We start from the raw sequence: 15,968 nt of genomic DNA, 5'->3' as shown, positions 1-15,968 counted from the left end.
AGGGGAGTTAAAACCAAGGGGCGTATTTTTAAGGTGAGATGAGAATGTTTTAAAAAGAACATGAAGGGCAACATTCTTACACAGACAGTGATTCATGCATGGAGTGAACTGCCAGAGGAAGTAGTGGATGCAGGTACAGTTACAACATTTAAAAGAAATTCAGCTAAGTACATGAACAGGAAAGGTTTGGAGAGAAATGGGCCAAGCACAGGTAAGTGGGACAAGTTTAGTTTGGGAACATGGTTGGCATAGACTAGTTGGACCAAAGTGTCTGCTTCCATGCTGTATGACAACTAAGTTACAAAAATGTTTTTCTACTTCAACTTCACAGAATTGAAAAACTAAAACCCATTTCCCCACCTCCCCCCACCACCACTTAGAACTTAATAATAAAACATTACAAGTCTTTGAAACGGAGCGCATGTTTTAAGCTGTTGAATGACATGCCAATTACGCAGCCTGCATTATCACAGATGCTGTTAGACTATTGGACTGTTGTTAGATCTGCATTCATCTAGACATGTGGTGAGTTTTCCATCATATTCCTAACTTTGTGCCTTGTGGGAGAGTTGTAAATGATTGTAAGCCTGTGTTTAAGAAGGATCAGAAGATTATGGCCAACCCGTCAGCCACTTTCACTCTTTCTTTTATCTATTCAATGATACACCTTATCCCAATCCTGGTGATTTATCAGCCTCAATTACAGCAACCACTTAATCATTGGGTCAGAGAGTGATAAGTAGCTCACAAATGGAAACCATTCAGTCCATTGAGTCCACGTTGGCTCTCTGCAGAGCAATCCAGTCAGTCCCGCCCCCATGATTTGCAAGTTTAAACTCTTCAAATTCCCTCAGTTTCTTTCTCAAAAATCATTGACTATTTCTGCCTCCATCACTCTCTACCATTAATTCTTATTTATCAATTTTTAGTCCATCAATTTTCTCTTCCACTTTGACAGAAACCTTGGTAAGGACAAATGCAATGTGCTAATTTAGTAACTGAGGCATATTCCCTGCCTACATCTGTTCAATTCGTGCCAATCCTTTTTATGAACCTTTTGTTACTTTACTCAGAAGAAGTCTTTGAGTTCCTGTTTATGTTAGGTGCTAGTCTATTCTCATACTCTATCAGAGTTCCACTGCATTTATAGTGTTTCAAATATAAATAAAAGTCCTACTAAAACGTATGGTCTATTGTTATTCATGTTTTAAAATGTTGCTCTGTGTTTGTCCAGTTTAAGAGTAACACTGCCTCTTAAGGCAGTGAGACTAATTGGGAATTATGATTACTTCTCACTTGCACTTTATTTCTCTTCAAATTAAAATGTATGAGTTGGCTTTACACTAGCTTGGAAATCTCATACGACTATACAGTCACCAGAGAAGCCGTCTATCCTTTCCCACACTGGAAGATTGGTTTCAAGTTTGCTTTTTCATTATTTACTTTATCCATTTCAAGGTGCTTTGTTAATTTCAGTCAGGTGGCTCAAACGATCAAAATGTTCAACTTATATTTTTTCTTCTCCCCACCACATCCTACTCAGATGCACGTCATCTGAAAGTGGTGCCCAATGAAGATGGGGTGGGTTATCAGAATATTTAATACCTCCAGGGATACTTCTGTGGGTTAGTTAAGCAATAAGTGTTCAGGTAACTCTTAACTCCCTAACCACACCTCTACCCCTCAATACAGTTGCTGCACTTGCTTCAACTCGCCTGACAGACACAATTCTTTCTTGTCTCCAGAGCTCACAGTAGCAACATAGCTCACAGAGGAGAAAGTAATGTAAGCAGAGAAGCAGATGAAAGCATTCAAGTTAAAAATTGACAGTCTATATTTGGTGCTGAAATAAACATCAGACTAAACAAGACAGCTAGGCTGCAGCTCATACAATTATTAATTTATCAAATTTTGCTTTCCCCAGCTGGGGAAATGAAGGAAGGACAAAAAATGCTGAGTGCCGACAGTGTGCAAGTGGCAGTCCGTGTTCGACCCTTTAACCAGGTGAGTGGGAACTATTAAATATTTCATGTGATGAACAGAAAAGTCATTGATGTACACATTGACGGCAATTATGTCTGACTTCTTTGTTATTGTGCATTTTATTGGTGTAGGTACTTTCCAGTATAGATTAAAGTCGGTGTGTTTTCAATGCCTTCAATCTCTTTAACCCTCCAGCCCCAATATTCATGAGGATCCCTGCAGTCCTCCAGTTTTCTCATTCATCTTGTATTTAATCTCTCTGCCTTTTAGTGGCCACGCTTTCAGCAGCCTCGGCCCCATGTTCTGGAATTCCCTCCTGAATTCCCTCTGTCTCTCTTACCTACCTGCCCTTCTTTAAGGCATTCCTTGAAATCTACCAACTCTGCTAAGCTTTTGGTCACTGTACCAGTGTAAGAGGTAATGTCACCTGAAGCGATGACATTCATGTGAAGAGCTTTTGGATGTTTTACTGGGAGCTCAATAAGTGCTAAATTGGTAAACAAAAACACTGTAACACATGGTCTGATGAAATCAGTTTATTGGGTTGAACTATATTGAAATAAACAACATGAAATACAATTTTCAGTTTTACCCTGATGAAGCCTATGCATAGTAGTTCAAACATTGGTCTAATTAAAGGCACTGCATTATTTAAATTATTTGTCCTTTAAAATAATTGAACTAATTGTCTTGTCCTGTAACCCTTAACTAAATCAGTAATGTACTCATTGATCTAATGTGTTAACTACTTGAAATATATATATATAATATGTTAAATCAGGGAAAGGTGATACTGAGCTCAATTTTAACCATGTGAAAGTGTATATAGGTTTTGATTGAGTTAATGTCTCACCCTGACTGTTACCTCTGATGAAAAGGTCAGGTATGTAGATCTCAGGTGTGACAAGATGGGACTTGGTTATGGTGATGTCTATGCTTGTATAGTTCAATGACTCACACTGTTCTAAGCTATCCTATCAAGCATCCTACACACATTCCACAAGAATAAAGCTAATAAGTCTTTATCGATTATTCCAATTTGCAATAGCCTCCAAAAAAGTGACATTAGAATATTTGATATGTGCAAGTCTCCAGGGTGTTTTTTTTTTGCTCCATCTAAGAATCTTTTTCTAGTGCACTGTGCATGCTGAAACATCAGGAGTATCAGCATCTCCGACAACGGGCTGTTCATAGTCTTAGACTTGAGGCTCTGCCAATGATGTCATCATACTCCATCCCTCTCCACACATGTCATCCTGCTGTTAGTTAGATTATGCTGTGTGCAGCTGATTGGATTATTTAAGATTTTCACTTAAGCCGCACAAAGCACTCTGTTATTACTGAATTGTATGCAGTTTACAACAGTCCACGAGATCAGGCACCAACTTAGTGAAATGCTTTCCAGATATCAAGTATGTTTTGAACAAACTTATTGAGAACATCAATTGCTAGCTCAGAGACTCTTTTGACCATAAATGACCAGAAGTTTTAGCCATCAAAAAATCTATTGAGCCCAAGTGTTTTGTGTAAATGTGAACCCTGTGCAGATCCTGTATGACCTGTCCACTAATTCGAGTAGACCGAGGTTATGTTGCATCATGTAACTGCCCATGTTAATTTGGTTGTACATTAATGTAATACCTAATAAGACCATAGGATCTTACGATGTAGGAGCATATGTAGCCCATTGAGTCTATCAAGTTTGCTCTACATTCAGTGAGATCACGACTTATCTGATTACCTTCAACTCCAATTGGTTTTGCTCTTATTCTTAAAAGATCTTGCTGCATGGATGAGCATCTAAAATGCAATTGTTTATGACTTTGGCTGCCAAGGCAATGAGAATTTTAGTTGCATGAATTGTCTTCAGGTGTAATCCAGTAACTCCATAGTCAGCAATAGTCCTCTTGTGGCCAATTACTTGTAATACAGGGGCCAACAACAAATCTTGCTCAGCAGTGACTCTTCACAAAGCTCGATTCTTGGCCAAGACAGTCACCTGGAGGAGAAAGTGAGGTCTGCAGATGCTGGAGATCAGAGATGGAAATGTGTTGCTGGAAAAGCGCAGCAGGTCAGGCAGCATCTAGGGAACAGGAGAATCGACGTTTCGGGCATTAGCCCTTCTTCAGGAATGCTGCTTCATGAAGTTGATGATGATCCAATGTTGTGCTGTGCCATCAAACAACCGAATTGGAGAGCAAAAGGCATGAAAGGTATCCACAACCATGAGCCGTGTCTGTGTCACAAAACTGGTGAAGCCTGCAAGGATATTAGAGGGCACTTATCGTTGGTGGAATTCACATGACCAAGCAGATCCGACAACGATGTGTAAACAACACCAGGCAGTCAACAAAAACCTGTGCCCACACCTCCCTCCCTCACCTCCTTCCAAGGCCTTTCACATCCAGCAGAGATTTTCCTGCACATCCACCCACCTCATTGAGTGTCCGTTGCTCTCAATGTACTCTCCTCTACATAGGGGAGACAGAATGCCAACAGAGAGTTTCAGGGAATATCTCTGGGACATACACACCAAACAATCCCACCACCCCATTACCCAATCCCTTCAACTCCCCCTTCCACTCCACAAGGACGTGTTAGTCCTGGGCCTCCTTCACTGCCAAATCCAAGCCACTCAACGACTGGAGGAAGAACACCTCATCTTCTGCTTTGGGACCTTCATCTGTACGGCATCAACATTGACTTCATTAGTTTCCAAATCTCCCCTCATCCTCCCCCAGCTTATCCCATATCTAACCCTCCAACTTGGCACCACCCTCCTGACCTATCCTACCCATCCATCTTCCTTCCCACCTATCTGCTCCACCCTCCACTCCGACCTACCACAATTACCCTGCACCTACATCCACCTATCGCCTTCCCAGCTATCTTCCCCTCAGCCTCACCCCACCCTCCTATTTATCTCTTAGCCACCTTGCCCCCTCCAACACCACCCACCCCACATTCCTGTTGAAGGGCTTATGCCTGAAATGTCAACTCTCCTCCTCCTCAGATGCTGGCTGACATTCTGTGCTTTTCCAGCACCACACCTTTTGACTCTGACTCTCCAGCATCCGCAGTCCTCACTTTCTCCCAGGCTTCTCTATGTACAGTCATAAGAATTTCCTGGCACTCAGCAACATGCAGAAAAGTACACTGACTCCATATGATATAGTCTAAACCTCTTAAAAAATTATCTTTGATCTGAACAGGTTAATAGAATACACTCTAAGCTCTAGTGGCAATAATGATTAGTGATCAAACATGTCGTCCTTTTTGAGGGGATACGCCCTTCACCCTTCAATGTTTTGGTGATCATCGACCGAGTGCTCTGTTTGATTAATAAATATATTTCTTACATGGCAAGGACACCAATATAATCATGAGAAATGAAACAATAGCCTTCTTACCAACAAGAAGTTGTTATTGCAGATGGCAAAAGGAAGATCAAGTTTTTGAAGCATCTTCAGTCTTTCCTAACAAAGTGGTGCATTAGAAATGGCCAATACATCATCTATATAGAAAGTACTTCCAGTGCATTGAGTACACAAGTTTTCATTCCCTGTTCCACCCATATATATATATATATGAATTTTTCCAGGTACTAATGCCAGATTGCTTCATCACAGTGAATCTGACATCAAGAGCTCCAACAGGATACCTCTCAGGGACTTTCAAAATCACCTTTGACCCAGTTGCATTCAAAAGGAGCAGAGCATCATGGTCCAACCCAAGAGCAGAACCCAAGAAAATAGTTTCAAAGCATAGTCCACATCCATCCAGCAAAAACAGGGTTTTCATGATGACATGAGGCTGAAGTCTTTGTTGCTTATAAGCAGTGTTATTATTCCAGTTGGTGCTATTAATGGACAAGTCATATGCCAGACTAAAACCTGACTTGATAGATTATATTTTGTTTATTTGGTTTTAACAATGTGGTCTTTCACTGAAACACAAGCACAAAATACTGCAGGTTTCAATTTAACAATATAACAGAGGTTTATTATGAAGAAGAAATGAAGATGAAATAGAATAAACCAAATTATTTACATATAACAATAATTTAAAGATTTTGAAACACATGGTAAAAATACAATTCCATTGATCCCAACTGAATTCCATTATACTACTCAAACACCGGAGAGAATATCCATCTCCATTCCACATAAAAAATAATTTTAGCTGTGGCTTCAGTTCCCTGTCATGAGAATCTAATTACTTCTTCTTAAACGCCTCCAAAAATCCAGAATCTTCTATTTGAATATCTAATGCTGTGCATTGTTTACTTTGTCACTCATAAACTCTCCCAAAGTAATTAAAACCGTGCTATTTTTGAAGATGTTTCTCTCTCATGCCTTTTTAAAAGCAATCAACATGGCTACAGAAATATTAAAAGTTATTTGTTAAATCCCTTCAGACATGCACAAAATTCATGTACCACTATTCATAATTCAAAATAAATTATATTAAAATAGACATAAATCATACACCTTACATGGAGACTAGTGTTTTTACTGATAGGTTATATGTTGTTCCATGATCCCCAAGAGGATGCATATATTTGAAAAGCAAGTCTGCTTATTTTTGTCAACAACAAGTCCAGTTAAAAGCAGCAACATTGCCTTTTTGAAAGTTACTTCATTTCTAAGCACTGATCCCCAGTCAACACTCAGTACGAGAATTCATTATTAAATTATAATTGTAAAAGTATCTGTTGGAAACTAATGTTTCATTAATGACCCATCAGCTCAACCTGATATGAGCTTTAAACCTACAATGGCTCCATCAGCCACTTCTGCTAACCTTTCCCTATCGTCAATGAACAGAGGATAATAAGGTAAAGTCATCTTCATGGGGTGACAATTGACAACTGAGAAACACAGAGAAAGAACTACAAATGATTGCTATTTAGTTCCAATTGACTAGCTGATTTAATGCCATTAACTCTTTTGTCAGTATTTCAGATAGGGCATTAAACCAAATGCCCTCCCAAGTAAAAATATTCTATGCCATTACTTCAAAAAACAACAGCAAAGGTGTTCTTCCCTAGTGTCCTGCTAATATTTCTCAATTAATCAACATCATATCAATCAAAATCCCATCCCCCCTCTGTGCCTCGATAGTATCAATGTCAGAAGTTATACGCTTTCGGAACACTGCTCCTCTTTCAAGTGAAGTGGCAGGAAGTGCACAGGCACCCTCCACTTCACCTGATGAAGGAACACTGCTCCAAAAGCATGTGATTTCAAATAAACCTGCTGTACTATAACTTGATGTCATGTAACTTCTAACTTTGCCCACCCTCGTCCAACACTGACACCTCCACACTTTGATAGTGTGGAATTGCTCTCAGCAAACTTGACCTATTTTCTACTAATCAATAACACCTATTCTGCACCTATACCTCTCCTTTACTATAATTAGCTAGTAGTGCAGTGGCTTAGTTGGTTAAAGCGACTACCTGGTAAACTGGGGTGTCCTGCATTCAAATCACAGTGGGTTTTGGGGCCCTCTTGTGGCATAGTGGTAGTATCTCTATCACTGGACTGAAAGACTCGGGTTCAAGTCCCACCCCTTCTCTAAAGGTGTGTAATCACATCTCTGAACAGCCTGATTAGAAAAATAGGTTAGATGAAAGAAAATTTACTATCATTAGCTCTCCCTTTGTCTTTGATTCTCGACACCCTTACAATTTGTTTCACTCAACCTCCATTTTCATTTTGCCAACAGCACCAACATCGTTTCCCAGCCCCCTTCAGTTCTGAAGAAGAATCATTGGACTCAGAAAGTTAACTCTGTTGCCATAACATTTTATGTATTTTTTTAAGAAACAGATTGTCTGGCAATCATTCATCATGTTTCTGTCTTTGGAACCTTGCGCTGTGCAAATTGGCCACTATGTTTCCCATGTTAAGATTGTTTCCTTGGCTATGAAAAACCTTGGGTTGACCTGAGTTTGTGAAAGGCGTACATAAAGACAAATTCTTTCCATTTGTTGCAATAAAATTTACTGTAAATTTAAATTATTCCTGTAGGATTTGACGAACAATGTCCAAAAGGGATGAGTGTTAAACTCTCAATTGTTAACTATCTATAAAAATTTATTGGAAGAAGGGACTAAAGGTATGGTGTCTAAATTTGCTCATAAATGCAAAGATAGGTAGAAACATAAGTAGTGAATAAAATATAAGGAGTCTACAAAAGAATATAGATAGGTTAAATGAGTGGGCAATAATTTGCCAGCTGAACTATAATGTGGTTCAATGTGAACCTATCTATGTTAGCAAGAAGAATATTCTGGTGGGCAGGTGTTACTGAACTCTGACGTACACGGGGCACCCTTGTGCATGATTCACAAAAGTTAGTCTGCAGATGCAAAAAGTGACTAAGAAGGCAAATGGAATGTTCTTTTTTATTGCAAGGGAAATAGAAAATAAAAGTATGGATGTTTTGCTGCTGTTGTATCAAGCATTGTTGCGGCTTTATCTGAAGCACTGTACAGTTTTGGGCTCTTTATTTAAGAAGGGGTGTAAATACATTAAAAGCAGTTGTTCAGAAGGTTCATTTGTTTGATACTTGGGATGGGAAAAAGGATATCTTTTGATGAAAGGTTCGATAGGCTGGGCCTGTACACATTGGAAGGAGCAGTGATCTTATTGAAACATACAAGACCCTGAGGGGACTTGATGGGTGGATGCTGAAAGGATGTTTCCTTTTTTTGGAGAGGCTAAAATGAGGGGACAGTTGCAAATTAGGGGCAGGGATGCTACTGGATTGGAAGATTTGAGCTATAATGAGAGGTTGGATCGGCTGAGACTTATTTTCCTGGAGCATAGGAGACTGAGGGATGACCTTATAGAGGTCTATAAAATCATGAGAGGCATAGATAAGGTAAATAGCCAACAACGTTTCACCATGATGAGAGAGCCTAAAACTAGACGGCAGAAGTTTAAGGTGAGACGGGAAAGATACAAAGTGGTGCAGAGGGGTAATCTTTTTACATAGAAGGTGATGAGTGTCTGGAATGGACTGAAAGAGGTAGTAGTGGAGGCAAGTACAATTTTGTCATTCATAAAACATTGGACACATACACGGATGGGAAAAGTATGGGGAGATATGGACCAAACACAAACAAATGGGAATGGACTAATTGTGAAAACTGGGTGGCATGGACAAGTTGCACTGAAGGGGCTATTTCCATGCTGTAAATGTCTATTAATGCAGTGAGCATACACGTATTCTTATGTTAATGTACTTTATTTTCCCACCATGTGTTTTAGGCTCCTGTGTTTAGCATCTTCCATGATGTTCTCCATTACCACAACTCCTGTCAATAGTCATAGCCTACACTTAGTGTAATGGCATATGAGGGTCTACACTGGTGACATTAAGAGGTATCATCCGTCAGCTGTACCTAGAGAATAATCTGTAGTTTCCTTAACCTAAAGTAATCCAGAATATTCCTCATTAATTGTTGCAAATATTTTTATATTAGTTTCTACCTGACTGCCCTTTCTTTTAACAATGTGTCACCCTCACATGTCTCAACAGATGGAGAAAGATGCGGGAAGCTGTTGCATTATTTCCATGGTTTTAAACAGTATCACAGTTTGTCATCCCAGAAATCGGAACAACACAAAAACCTTTTTATTTGACCTGTCCTACTGGTCACACAATGGATTTATCAAAAACAAGGAAGGAATTCTTATTCCAGATGGACCTGCGAGCAAATATGCAGACCAGGTAAAATGCCATCTGGAAGGAACTTTAGAGAAGACAATGTTGACTTTATTAAGAGCACAGGATGTGGTCAGACTCTTCGGTTCCATATTGCAGGAGTTTTGCATGGCTTCAGGAGCCATTCTGCAGCGCATGTATAAGAAACACCAGGAACATTCATTTCAAGTGACGATATTTCCTTTCACATTCTTTGTGACATTTTATCACAATAGTTTCGAGAATGGATTAACGTGTGGAAGATTTTTTTCATTTTTTTTCATGGTATGTGGATATTCCTGGTTAGCCCAGCATTTATTGCCCATCCCTAGTTCCACTGGAGAAAATGGTGATAAGATTACTTCTTGAACTACTGCAGTCCATGACTTGCAGCTGTACCCATTATCTGTTAAAATACATCTATTCAAATTAATGTGCTGAACTGAACTGGCTATTTTTCTTTTCTTTTATTTTCACTATTAGAAAAGGACAATAAATATAATTGAATTATGAAGTATAATCTAATAAAGTGAGGCTTTCTCCTGAGAATCTGTAAATCCCAAAATTACAGTCACTGTATGAAAGAGCTGACCCTTTAATTATGTACAGACATTAGCTTTATTACCTGAAGTTTAATTTTTGTAGGGGTACATATCTCTCTTTCAAATTATACTCCTCTCCTCTTTCCTGTACTGTTCCCAGTCAATGTACCACCACCAAGAGAATTTTTAAAAATCAGACTGAATAAGGCATGTGCTGGGGTCTCTGTCGGAGAATGGTTCAGATTATGTGGAATGCCAAAAAGCTAGACTTTGAACTTTGCATTTGTTTAAAATGTTATTCAAATTTATATTTGATCTTTCATACATCAAGAGCATTTTCTAAACAGCCATGGGCTGGGAATTAAAGATGAGCAGAGAAGCTTACAGATTCAAGCACAGAATGACTAAAATGTTTTGGACAGTTACAAAAATAATTTAAAAAACAAATTGATTTTCAACTCAAGACATTTGGAATATATTGGGGTGGAAATTAGTTTACAGCTGTATACAGCTCTGATCTGACTCTGCCTGGAGACATGCATTCAATTCTGAGCAGCAGACTCCCTGGAAGAAGATATTGATCTTGGAATGGGTACAACACAGATTCACCAGCATGATATCAGCGCTTTAAAGGGCTAGATTGTAAGAACAGATTTCGTCGACTTGACTACTAGACTAAACATTTCAAAACTTAAATATCATTGAAGAAAAGGGACATGCTATTGAAGCTTTATTTTAATCTTGTACTCATCAGGACAGATGCAAGAATGCCAGATCTCAAAGGGAATAAGAATTTATACTGCAACAACAACAGAATGCTGATTGGTTAGTAACTGGACTCTGAGGCACTTCCATGGAGAATGCACCAGAAGAAAGTTAATGTTGCACAAAACACATTCACATTAAGGTCAGGCCTCAAAAACTATTCGTTAAAAAAAATCACCATGACTACAGAAAAGTTTACAAGTTATTATTAACTTCTGAGATACAAAAAAACCCAAAAAATTACTGACCGAAAAAACAAAAACCCAAACTCTTACAACAAATAACATTAAAAATGACATGTATAAATCCCAGAGATTATATCACAGCACACTTAAGGATTTAAAAAATTGCTGAATTTTGTTTAAAATGTGTTTTCTTCGAGATGACCATTTGATGATGTTGGCCAACAAGTGTTAAAAAAAGTACCTTTACAATTAAACAAAAAAATTTGGGTAAAGTTTAGATGCATTCTTCATGGCAATGACTCAATGAGTCATAATGTGGAGGTGCCAGTGTTGCACTGGGGTGGACAAAGTCAGAAGTCACATGAAACCAGGTTATACACCAACAGGTTTATTTGAAATCACAAGTTTTCTGAGCTCTGCTCCTTCATCAAGTGGTGACTTCACTTGAATGAGGTAGCAGCTCTCCAAATGCTTGTGATTTCAAATAAACCTGTTGGACTATAACCTGGTGTCATGTGACTTTGGATGCAACCAATCATAGAATCCCTACAGTGCAAAAGGAGGCATTTGGCCCATTGTGTCTTCACTGACTTTCCAAAGAACATCCTAATCCCAACCCCATCCCTGTAGTCCTACATTTCTCAAGGCCAATCTACCTAACCTGCACATATTTGGACTGTGGGAGGAAACCAGAGCACCCATACAGACATGGGGAGAACATGCAAATTTGCCCAAGGCTGGAATCAAACCCAAGGCCCTGGCATTGTGAGGCAGCAGTGCTAACCACTTTGCCATCATCAAAGAATCAGAGTCTAGTTGCCAACCAATCAACCCTGATTCTCATGCAGTAAAGTGTTGTTCAGTTTCAGATTTGGCATTTTTGCAACTGTCCTGATGAATGAAATGGAAAGAAAAGAAAAACATTGAATTTTGTTTAAAACTTGTTTTCTTAGAAAAGAGTATTTGATGATCTTGGCCAAGAAATGCTGAATAATGCATGGAAGGGATACAACGCCACTCTACTAGCCTATGGTCAGACGGGCTCAGGAAAGAGCTACTCTATGATTGGTTATGGTCCAGATAGAGGGATAATCCCATTGACATGTGATGGGTTGTTCAAAATAATTCATCAAAATCAAGAACCTGATAAACAGTACCAGGTAAGGATTAGCTATTAAGTAGCTGTTTGAAGGTCGGCACTGGACATTGGTATTTACTATGAAATGGGATTAATGGGTACTTGGTGAAAAGTAATACCTTTGAAGTGATGAGTGGGTGATGTGTAGACTGGGAGGAGGTACTAGTAATGGGTGAGGGAGTGTGAATCAAAACTGATTAAGCATAAGCATAAACTAAAGCCTAGAACATCTCAAAAATACTTATTCAAATATTGCACACTAATAAAGATGATTAAGTATTGCTCATACACTTTAGAAATTGGCTTTACCCACTTCATTAACCATTAACCATTTCAAAAGAATAGTAGAAAAAAACCAGTTGGAAGTAGAGAGCTAACCACTATTCATTTCAACCAGCCTTAGAATGGAAGTGTTTGTCTGATGAGGGAAGGCCAAGCAGGGATTGGGCCAATGCTCAAAGGAACAGGAGAAGGCCATTCAGCTCCTCAAGCCTGTTGAACCATTCAATAAATCATGGCTGATCTGTGGCCTAAATCCATATGCCTATCTTTCATCCATATCCCTTAATACATCTGCTTAACAAAACTAATCACCTATCTCAGATTTATAATCTACAACTGCTCCAGCATCTACTGCCGTTTCTGGAAGACAATTTCAAATCTCACCATCCTTTATGCGGAGACATTCTTTCTAACATCTCTCCTCAATGATTTGACCCTAATTTTCAGACTATGTCCCATACTCAATGGAGTTTAGAAAACTGAGATGTGGTCCTATTAAAACATAAGAGTGATGATAAGGTCAATATCGAGAGATGTTTACTCTCATTAAGGAATCTAACCAGTTTAATTAATGGGTCCTGGTTTCTGAAAATGAACGTAGATGATGAGGAATTTCTTCTCTCAGAGGGTTATTAGTCTTTGTATTTCTCTTCCCTTAAGAATAGAGGAAGTTGGATCATTGAATATATTCAAAACTGAATTAAACAAATTTTGATTGACAAGGGAGTCATGAGTTAAAGGCACTGGGCAGGAACGTGGTGTTAAGGCCACTATCGGGTCAACCGTGATTGCATTGAATGTTAGAACAGGCACAATGATCTGAAGGCTGTTTGCCTACTCCTATTTCTTATCTTCTTATGATGACTCTTTCCAGATTAAGTCACATAGCTATCAATCCCCATTATAGACTATTGACCAAAAGATAGTGATTAGATTAAAAAAAGACTAATAAAATCGGGTTAGAATTCTAGGAGAAAAGGCGATAAAGAAAAATGGCACAAGTAGTTCCACATATTCATAGAATCCCTACAGTGTGGAAACAGGCCATTTGACCCATCAAGTCCTCACCAACCCTCTGAACAGCATCCCACCAAGACCCACCCCATATCCCTGCATTTTCCATAGCTAATCCACCTAGCCCTGCAGATCCCTGGGCACTATGGAAAATTCAGCATGGCCAATCCATTTAATACGCACATCTTTGGACTGTGGGAGGAAGCCAGATTTCCCAGAGAGGATCCACACAGACATGGGAAGAATGTGCAAACTCCACACAAACAGTCACCTGAGAGTAGAATCAAACCCGTGTCCCTGGCGTTGTGAGGCACAGTGCTAACCACTGAGCCACTGTGCTGCCCCTGGGTAGAGAAATAATAGTTCCAGAAATCTATACTCCTCCCAGCAGGATCAGGTAAGATTTTATTTTATATTCATGTAGTGTTTAGGTTGTTGAAGAGTGAGGTTATTCACGTATCTAAGCATCGTTATCAGCTAGTGATGAAAGTTGTTAACTCTGAGGCTGATACTATTCTCTTAAATGCATTTTTTAAAAAAAATTACTGTACACCAAATTGGTTGTCTCTTTTTTAATCCATTTGCAGAAGGTGGGACACAGGATCAAATAAGTAAATATTGTTGAGTAAAGTCAGATTTTGTCAACACTTTTCATCTTACATTCATTAGGTCAGTTCTCAAGGATTACCAACATAAAGGGAAGACATTCATTTTATTTGTATGAGAGTAGAGTGCTGATTGGTAGGCAAGTAGATTCTGATTGATAGAAGCATTGTCATGGAAAATGCACCACTTAGATGATGATTGACAGTTTATGGCAAACCTTTGTTTAAATTTAAATCAGGTAGATTGAGTCTGATTGGTCAAGACATTGCCCTGAGAAATATACCCAAGCATGGTTGTCACCTGTTTCATTGAGTTGGAACAAGCGCACTGTTTGTTTGTGTTCTTTCTGTTTGTACAATAACATATGTATCTCCCAGAACATCACACTGCAAGCCTGAGTGACAATCTTACATTGGGTTTCAGAGTAATTCTTGGTCTGATGATTGCAAAATGAAAGCTTCAACAAAATGCGTCCTTTTTTAAGCATTACTCAAGTTCTATCCTACAAAATGGCCGTCAGTACGTGTGGAGAGTAGAATTCATGGAGCAATTGATATGGAGGACCAGAGAATGCAGAATCTGAATATAGTGAGCTATGGAGGTAAAGAGACTCAAAGGTCATTGTAGACACACATGACCACTGAGGACTGTTGAGTGACCAAGTCTAAAATTGTAATAAATCATTATTAGGGATTCAAGAAATAATTCCCCATCCCACCTTCTGAGTGGACGTAATGATTAGACTACATGAGCTGGCCATGCTAGTGATGTCAACACCCTAAAAATAGGTAAAACACATAATAGTTTAAGTGGAAGAAGTAAATGAAATAATGGAAAATGATTGGGAGTGTAAAGGAGGAACTGTGGAGCTAATGAAGATAGAACAGGCTCAGGAGAACCAAAGTAAGACTGGGAGGAAGCAGAAAGCACATTTTCTAAGGTTAATTAATTCAATAATAACTTCTTGGTGGCAGCAGAAATTACAACTGAATGTTCAAATAGAGGCTATCCCAAAATTAACTGAAGTAAATTTAGTCTTCAACCTGAAAATAGACATTCTGTAAATAGAATCAATTACATTGTCTGGGATAATTCACTAAGTGTATTAACAGCAAAGAGGTTCTCCCACATTAAACTCACTTCAGTTAACTGAATAAATGCTAACAGTCTTTGGTCTCAGAGAACAGTCTCCCCCAGATTAATGAATTAAATGAAAATTAGAGTCTTGCAGGATTGACCTTACAATGGTTAAAATGAATAAATATATAGAAATCCCAAACAGAGACAAAGTGAGATAAGATATTCAAAATTAACTTAGTTTTATCAAGAAGCATTTTAAATTCTATACTGAGTTTTGCCACTGTATTTGGCCTTCTCCAATCTCACAAAGACCTTCAGCTCTGTCAACAGCCTCTGTCTGGTGAGGCACAGTGGCTTAGTGGCTAACACTGCTGCCTTTTAGCACCAGAGACCTGGGTTTGATCCCAGCCTGGGGCAACTGTCTGTGTGGAGTTTGTATATTCTCCCCTGTGTCTGGGTGGGTTTTCTCCTTGGTCCAATGGTGTTTAGGCTAGGTGGATTAGCTGTGAGAAATGTAGGTAATGGGAATAGGCAGCAAGAAAGAGTAGGCAGAATCCAGAGTGTTCTTAACCCTAATGCTTCATCAAACACTACCTCCCCACACATGGCAGAGTCTGCTGCTTCAAGGTTGGACTATTCAATCCCTGCAGACCCACT

General features: G+C 39.0%; 1 protein-coding gene across 1 annotated transcript in view; it reads left to right on the top strand.

The window, feature by feature from the left end:
• Window positions 1-1,884: 1,884 nt before the first annotated feature.
• kif28 (kinesin family member 28) overlaps window positions 1,885-15,968 on the top strand; it is a 71,385-nt gene continuing 57,301 nt past the window's right edge. Inside the window, exons 1-3 of the mRNA XM_043696754.2 lie at window positions 1,885-2,004; window positions 9,535-9,726; window positions 12,145-12,351. Coding sequence (XP_043552689.2) covers window positions 1,933-2,004; window positions 9,535-9,726; window positions 12,145-12,351 — 471 coding nt within the window. The 5' untranslated portion in view covers window positions 1,885-1,932. The remainder of the gene's footprint in view (window positions 2,005-9,534; window positions 9,727-12,144; window positions 12,352-15,968) is intronic.

Source organism: Chiloscyllium plagiosum, unplaced genomic scaffold, assembly GCF_037043375.1.
Source record: "Chiloscyllium plagiosum isolate Xiang-an unplaced genomic scaffold, Cpla_swu_hap1 HiC_scaffold_10, whole genome shotgun sequence".
Taxonomy (NCBI): Eukaryota; Metazoa; Chordata; class Chondrichthyes; order Orectolobiformes; family Hemiscylliidae; genus Chiloscyllium; species Chiloscyllium plagiosum.
This window is presented reverse-complemented; position numbering and strand designations above follow the sequence as displayed.